The sequence below is a fragment of the Lissotriton vulgaris genome, chromosome 1_1 (assembly GCF_964263255.1).
Source record: "Lissotriton vulgaris chromosome 1_1, aLisVul1.2, whole genome shotgun sequence".
NCBI lineage: Eukaryota > Metazoa > Chordata > Amphibia > Caudata > Salamandridae > Lissotriton > Lissotriton vulgaris.
Window position 1 is genome coordinate 1,069,331,600 of NC_141685.1, and position 8,077 is coordinate 1,069,339,676.

Genomic DNA, 8,077 nt, shown 5'->3' on the forward strand with positions numbered 1-8,077 from the left:
CTCCGTATATAATAGGGCATGGCAGTTTAAAGGCCAGCAGACCTTTATGCACTTGCATGTGTGCACTGCTGAAGCAAAGGTATTTTTAAAATGTTGCTGTGTGGCAAGGACTGTTTTTAAAAAAAGTAAATTGTGCCTAAACTCTACTTTTGTGTTTGGGGCACTTATAAAAGGTTACCCTACACTGTTTGGGCATATTAGGTACCCCCAGGTCTCCCCTAGGTGTCCCAGGGGTGGGGGGTCCGGTATCTATAAGGTAGACCCTTCTAAAATGAGTTTTATATGCCCTGGGTAAAGTGAAATGCACATTTTCACTCCCACATTGTGATAAAGTGCTGCCCAAACTCGACTTTGGTGGTAGGAGCACTGTGGAGGTGAGTTCTGCAATATTTTTACATATTCACAACCCCTAAAGTCTCACCTAGATGTTGCTGGGGGTGGGGGTCCTGTAGATCTATGTAGCATGCTTATAAAATATGTTTTTATAAGCCCTGGTGCTGGAAAAATGGCCCAAGTCACTTTTCCCAATGCAATCCATGCAATAGGTTAACATTGGAAAGGTTATTAGTTAATAACTGGAGAAAAAAAAGCCTTACACCTAGGATAAAGGACTCAGTAGAATGGTAATGATAAATCCAACAATATGGTATTGTTGAATCTATTATAACATGTACAGACAAGAAGTTATCAAACTTGTCCGTAAGCCAAAATTAGACCCTGTACTGCTCTGCCCTGATTGGTCAGAGATAAGTGGGTGAGCTTGGCTGCTTTGAAGAAGTGATAAATGACCCCTGGGGTTAGGAAGCCTCTCGGGAAGGAGAGGTTGCTGGGCATAGGAATGCCAGAGCAGGAGTAGTCATCGTAAACCATGGACTTGAAGAGGAGGACCCCTTGTTCACCTCTAGCAAGATGCTAGGATTAAGGAAGGAATGAGCAGATGCAAGGGGGGGGGGTGACTATGGAGAAAAGTCATCATAGGGGTGTGTCTAGCCAGGTCTTTTCTCCCTGCTGAAAATTCTGACACATTGAATTTTGTCAGAATAGTGGTTTCTGGGTCAGCATTTTGCCACACTCTGCAGGAAGTGGTCAGACCTTTGGGTGGAACCCTGCCGCTCATTGGACAGGAGTGCCCTCCTGCTCGACCACAGAAAACACTGAATAAGTATCTGAGAGGGGCGGCACCGCCCCTCTCATCTGCTGCTTGAAACTTAAGAGAATCAGAAGGGTCTGCGCTGAAGAGTTTGATGTGCATTTCCAAAGGCCTGAACTCTGATGATTGCGCCTTTTTGCACAATTTGAAACAACAGCCCTGTCGATCAAACCTGCTTCTAAAGGACTAAAGAGTGGACTCCCTGCAAGCTATAGGTTAACAGAGCTCACCTGGACATCATCACAAAGAATCGCCAGCCTGAAGTACCACCAGTAGATTTGTATGGGTTTTGTTCAAGTCGATTGCGGGAATTGAAGTCTCACGCTTTCAAGGACCCTCTTGGAGATAGCAGAGCCTTGGATTGTGTGTTGGACACTTTGGGACCCACAAGAAGAACTTCAGGAAGGAGTTCTAACTGGATCCAGCCTGCTGGAGGGGGCTGCACAAGAGTGGTGAGAGATCCTTCAGAACAATTGCTAAAGGTGAAGGTGTCCCTGTCGGAGCAAACAAAATGACTACAAGGGGCACGGTTGGTTTCTAAGCACTAAAAAGTGACTACTCTTTAAAAATTAGTATCTCTGGTTCCCTACAGTGGATTTTTTTCGGTTTGGTGTCATTTAAAAGATTAAAATATTTCCAATTTTTACATTGGTGTTGGATTTTTATGTTGTGTTGAGTCTCAATTATTTACTGAATTGGTTTTTTAAATGCTTTACATACCGGTCTTTGAAGGTAACCCTGCCTGCTCGCAGCCACGTTACCAAGGGTTGAGCATAGAAATAATTTTCAAAGACCTATTCTGAGCCCTATACTGTGTTAGTAGGAAGAGGTGTGGCACCGCGGCTAGGGCGACTGACTCCAGAATCTGGGGATCACGGTTCGATCCCCGGCACCAGATTAGCCCAGCACCATGTGACTCTGGGCAAAAGCTTGCTTAATCTTCCCTATGGCGCCTAGAGACCCTTACGGGTGACTGTGCAATTTACAAATGTGGATTATATTATTAGTAGCCTTAATGCCAGTGGAAGACCTACATTTGCCCCTACCAATAGTCCACTTTCCAACAGAGGGGTTCAGGTCTGTAGTATCTAGTAGAGTGAAGCCTGGTCTCTGCAGGAGTCGTCTGAGGTGCTAGCAGGAGAGGACTCTTGGCAGTGAACTGCATTTGGGGGAGGAGGGGCAAAGATTAAACCCTCAATCCCACCAACCATCCCATTTTCCTCAGGCTGGTCTGTACAATTAACAACAATTCTAAAGACTCCCCTTTTCACCAGTGATTATAGACTCACCTCGTTCCATCACAACTCTCAAATTCCATCCCTCTTACCACAACTTTCCTTATCAAGCACATTTTAAAGGAGGTTTCAGTTAGCTATCTTTGCACTATTTTAAGTGCATGGATACCTCGGTGTAGTAGATACTGTATATGTACTCAATAAAATATGTACTTATTGGATTGGTTCACATGAGTAGTGTTTAGTCTACTGTCCTACAGAAGCCACTGGAGACCACTCAACTATGCTTAGAGGAGAACGTGAACGAACCATCCATGGGCTGAAAGAGTGGCTGAGGCAGAAACATTCACAGAGGGGAAGAGAGATTCAGAGTGAGATATACAACGCGAGAAAGAAAGGACAAATAAACGAGTAGGGCGGAACTAGAAAAGACAAGCAACACAACCCAAAATAAGAAAGATGCGATGAAAAGGCAGACAAAAAAAAAAAAAAAAAAAAAAAAAAAAAAAAACACCTGCTCCAGTCAAACACTTAGAAACCAAAAAAGACCGAGACATAAGTAGTTGCATATATGCTGGCAAACATCCTAGGAGATAAACAGCAGAATACATTCACAAGGCACATCTTCAAAAGACTACATCATAATTTGCACTGCACACATTCGCACTGTTGTCATAACACAGAGGCTGCACTCTTAGGAGCCAAAACTGCCTTGGGCAAGTTTTGACCAGTTAAACATTCACAGAGGATACCGGTGTGCACTAACTGAGCTCCACTGTGGCATAAGAATGCACTAGTAATCTACAAGGTAGTGTAGGTAACCACATACCATGGTAGACCACCGTGCCCTGAACCTGGCAGTTTGATAGCCTCAGCAGGATCGTATCCGATATTACTGCATCCCTGCATTACACCCACGTTTTGCACTTGTCCACCTCTGACGAGGAGAGGATCAGACTAGGTTTATCTTTTACTCCCTCATGTTCCTGGTACTACATCTTGCCTTGTCAGAAGTAGCATGTTCATACCATTGACAGACGGCTACCAGTTCCTCGCTCACCCAGCTTCAGGCACGGGACACCAACTAGGAGTCCTTCCTCGCTCTCCATTACCCCACCTACATACACCTTCCTGCGGGACAGGAGGGTGTTTTCAACACTGCTGGTGTTCCAGACTGACCAAGATTAGCACACCAACAATATAGCTGTGAAATGTCCTGTTCAAATGTTTCTTCATTTATTAGAGCTAGTCCGTGTTCAGAAAGGATAAAGGAATGTGGTTATGAACACTCCAATGTATCCCATCCCAGAAGCTAAGAAGTCAAGCCACCCTTTCCTCCGCATGACTCCGACATGGTGACCAAAGCTGGGCTAAGTGCAGGAGGACATGCTACTTTTAATCCATCAACATAGCTCAGGTGGACTAGGATAGCTCAGGTCAAACAGTCAAGCCCTTATCAACTGGGAGCAATCGAAAATAACTGCTTATTTCTTTTGTGCCAACATATTGCATAGCAACACGTAAGCGGTGGTGCTAGTAGGAATGGTGAAGATGAACAAGCGGTCTGTGTCAGCTGAATGGAGCGCAATTGATAGAAACCTAGAAATTCTGTCCTGGAATATGGAGCTTGATGAAGCAATACAGCACCCAGCTTAGAGTAGTATTTAACTGAGGGAGACAAGCAGCACAGGCCAAGTAAACTTCCAAAGTAAGACTTAACGCCCTGCAGCCGGCAACCCTCATAATCCGGAGTCATGGAATGGGTTGTAATACATGAAGCGCGTATGGCACTATTGCACCTCAGGACAAGTCCTTGTAAGTCTAGCTCAGGCACATTCAACAAGGAGAAGGAATCTCCAGAGCACAGGTGGTAGTAATACAAAATGAGAGATCCAATTAAGTAGAAAGGGATCATCAGTGCTAGACCAGAACATCTTTAAAAAAAAAAGTCTTACTGTGGAGAATATTGCGACAGAGCAGCATTCTGTAAGACTTATAAACCACCCAAATGAGGTTTCCCCATTGTATTCCTCATTCACAGCAATACCGTACTATACACCATAGACGAATAGAGTCCTGTTAAAATAGTCTTGAAAAATTCCAGATTTGAGCGAAGGTCAACCTTGGACTCAGAAGGCCAGAGATCAAAATTTCTCAACTACATTAGGTTTGATCCTTTAAAAGACATTTCTTCCTGTACCTCAGCTCTCATATTTTGCAAAGCAAGGTACAATTGAGAAGAAAAAATAATAGCTACACTAAAAACAGTTCTTAAAGTGGTTAGTGGCGCAATATGAATACATGCACATTAAACCATAGAGAAAACCCGCCGTCGCCTGACCAGCCTTACAAGGTGGCCATCACCAGGAACACAGAGCATCTCAAAAGAACGGTTGCTTAAACTAAGGGGTTTGCTTGCTACCTTGATAAAATGATGCTTATGTATTTACTTATGGAACCTGTGTTGCGCAAGAACAAAGTCAAAGAGCACACAAGGTTGAATAGACTACAAAGCAATTTAGACCACCGAGGTTGAGGGCTTGAACTCGGCGGGGCCCGTCCAGGGCCATCCTAGGAACACTGCACAGAATAAGGGAAAAGTGCACCAGCCTGAAGTGCTTCCCTTCAGCTCCTCATCAGCCCTTTGGGGTGGACAGAGGGGACCACAAACCGCTGCACAGAAAATCATAATATAACTAAGATAAACTCAAAGGATCATGCAGCCTACTTCACATTACCCCAACTGACCTTTCTCAGCCTATAGCAAGAGCTAACTGAGTGAAAATCGAGAATGCAATATCAACTAGTCAAAATTCGAACAACTGGACCATGGAGTACTTTGAATGGACGCTGCTTGGTGTACACAAGGGCTGGCTGGACGGACATCTGAGGGCTGTGATAAAAACTAGTCTTTGTGGCAAGGGCACACTTGCAGGTCTTGCCAGGCATCAACCCACACTGCAGACAGATAGACTGGCACAACAAATAAATAAGCACCACAGATTTCCTTCAATGGCACCCACCCTCCTCCGCCAGGTCTTTGTCCAGCACCAACTTCCCATGGCGCAGAAAGTTCAGGATGGGCCCGAAGTAGGTTGGATCCCGGTCAATGAGGTACGCCCCGGATTCATCCTGCAACAAGACGGAGAAGGCCATTTCCAATAACAAAATGAAAGGGAATCAGTGGGATGGAGAAAGGGAGGTAAACCGTTTAAGGAAGGGATAGGGGAAAAATAAATCAGAAGGATGGTGCAAACAATAGGACTTCGATATTCTGCCCATTTTTATTTAAAGCTTTACAAAAAAGCAGGGCGAGGGGACAACAAAAAAAGGCACAGGGCAGATATATCAAGAGTAAGAAGTAAAGGGGGTTTTAGGAAAAGAGAGCAGACAAACCAGGGTGTTCACTGCGGACCAATTTTGGGGTATGTGGTGGTTAGATAGGTTCGGACCCACAGAAATATCCAATCTTCGCCCATACTGCACTAAATGTGTATTTTGCAAATAGAAATATTTTGCAGTGACAGCTTAAGAATTTTGGGGGACCTGGGCCAAAACATAGTCCCCCACCCACACATCCTCCTGTTGAGAACAGCTTTAAATGTATGATCCAATTTCAGTTTTTTTTGTGCCCTCTTTGACCAGGTCACCGACACTGCACTAGCAGACTGGTCCAAATTCTAAAAGTGACTACATCTAACATTTAAGGATAATGTATGGTTTTAATATTGTAATAGAGCAGCAGCACATTCATATTAATCTGCATAACCTCCATGACCCACTGCCATTTCTCATATGTGAGCTCCTGTTTGTTCTAAATGGAAACTTTCCATGGATGCTGCATGGTGTTGAAAAACATGTATCTGGAAAATGTCTGTAATAGACTCCCACACATTACCCGTATTAAAAATAAATGTAAAGAAAAATGGTGTTTATAACAATCTAGGATTAAATAATCATTCAAGGTCATCCGGGAAGGAATGCATGGCGAACAGAGCTCGATCATTCAGGGCCCCCTCCACTCCCCCTGAAAGGCTGTGGCCCTGAGCCGGAGCCCACACCTTAAAATGTCTGAACTTTAGAGCTGTGTGGTCAAAACTTTACATGATAGACCGTACATTGCGCACACCCCAATGAAAGTAGAGTGCAGCATACCCACAAAGTGTCGGTGTACGAAAATCTAGAAGCCACGAGGCTGCAGGGGGCAGATGGTCTGGGATGAAACTGCAAAATGTAACTTTCCAATTTTTAAAAAGTCTATTACATTGGCCAAAGATTCCAATACGGTCAGTGGTGTGCTTAACAGTGTAGGGTGACCAGGCGTCCCGGATTTGCCCGGACAGTCCCGGGTTTTCGCCAGCTGTCAGTAGATTTCAGGAAATTTAGCTCATGTCCCGGTTTTTAGAGGGTCGCATGAAAACGGTGGGAGGTATTTTTTTATGTTTTGCAAAGCAGTGATAGTTAGCAGTCGTTAGCACAAAGTAATTTAATTAACAGGCTTTAAAATTTGAATTTTATTTATGTTCTTACTTCCTCTGCTGTAATTCTCTGCTAAGGAACAATGTCATTATGTGCATTCAGTTGAAGTAAAATTGTAGTCCTTCCATTTCTGGGAAATGTCCCCACCCTAGAACAGTGGCCAAGGCTGAAAATAAATTGCAGGTAATCAGACATCGGCGAAGAGAAGCTTTGTTTCAAGGTGGGAACAAATCACACACGTTTAGTGCATCTGGAAGTGCCCGCCCACATGTGTGATGGACAGACAGGTGTTCACAAGGGATGTGGGTTAAGTGGTTGCGCGCCCAGTGAAGAAACAAGAACACTGCTCTGGTTCTAAACGCGCACTCCAGCTAGGAGGATGTGAAGCAGGTGCTATTGCCACCAAATGAGGATGAGGTTGGACTGTGGGCCAGAGAAAACTAAGCCGCCTTCTTCGCGCTGTTTTCCACAGCTTTTCCCCAAGGGTAGCAGATGGAAAACAGGGAGGGGGGGGGGGGGTAAGGGCGTTAGGATGAATGTTGTAAGACTTTAGAGATCAGAGCAGGGCTATCATTTTCTTCTATACCCTTCCGAGATGTTAAGAATATGAAAATAGGTGGTGGCTTGGTGCAGTACATAACATTTTCTTTCCGCCACACCCTACTCACCGTCTCGGACTGAAGGTCCGTCTCCTGGCACAGCCTCCACAGGAAGGACTGGGGCTCACGAGCCAAGGTCTGGCGGGTGCTGAGGAAGATTGTGCCCCCCACGTTAAGCCGTACCCACTGGCTGCCCCCACCGCTGCCTCCCCTCTGAGGGGGGCCCCGCTGGGCACCGGCCACCTCTCCCGCTGCTTCCATCTGCTCCCTTCGTCAGTATCCACCTCTGGGAACAGGTAGGTGCAGCAGATGCAACAGCCCCAGGGGCGGCTGGGAGTCGTAGTTTGGAAGCGAGCCCAGCCTCGCACAGGTGCACCGATCCCAGAGGGCACAAAGCTCATCAACAACATCAGCACTTAACAGATTAATCACCGGCTGGAGCAGCCATCCTGTGTGTGTGTGTGCAGCACAAGAGGACATCCCGGCTATAGGACCAAGCAGCGCACAACTAACACCTCTACCTTTAAAATCTTCCAGACCCTGGCATGTATCCTCAGTCTAATCTTTTACAAAAATGTACAGACAGCACTGGCATCTCACTCGGCCGTGGGTTC

General features: G+C 45.4%; 1 protein-coding gene across 1 annotated transcript in view; it reads right to left on the bottom strand.

Annotated features, from left to right (window-relative positions):
• The window catches only part of KCTD17 (potassium channel tetramerization domain containing 17), a 54,334-nt gene extending 46,557 nt beyond the window's left edge, over nt 1-7,777 (bottom strand). Inside the window, exons 1-2 of the mRNA XM_086936457.1 lie at nt 7,533-7,777; nt 5,409-5,517 (exon numbers count right to left, since the gene is read on the bottom strand). Coding sequence (XP_086792583.1) covers nt 5,409-5,517; nt 7,533-7,724 — 301 coding nt within the window. The 5' untranslated portion in view covers nt 7,725-7,777. The remainder of the gene's footprint in view (nt 1-5,408; nt 5,518-7,532) is intronic.
• Between the last annotated feature and the right edge of the window lie 300 nt (nt 7,778-8,077).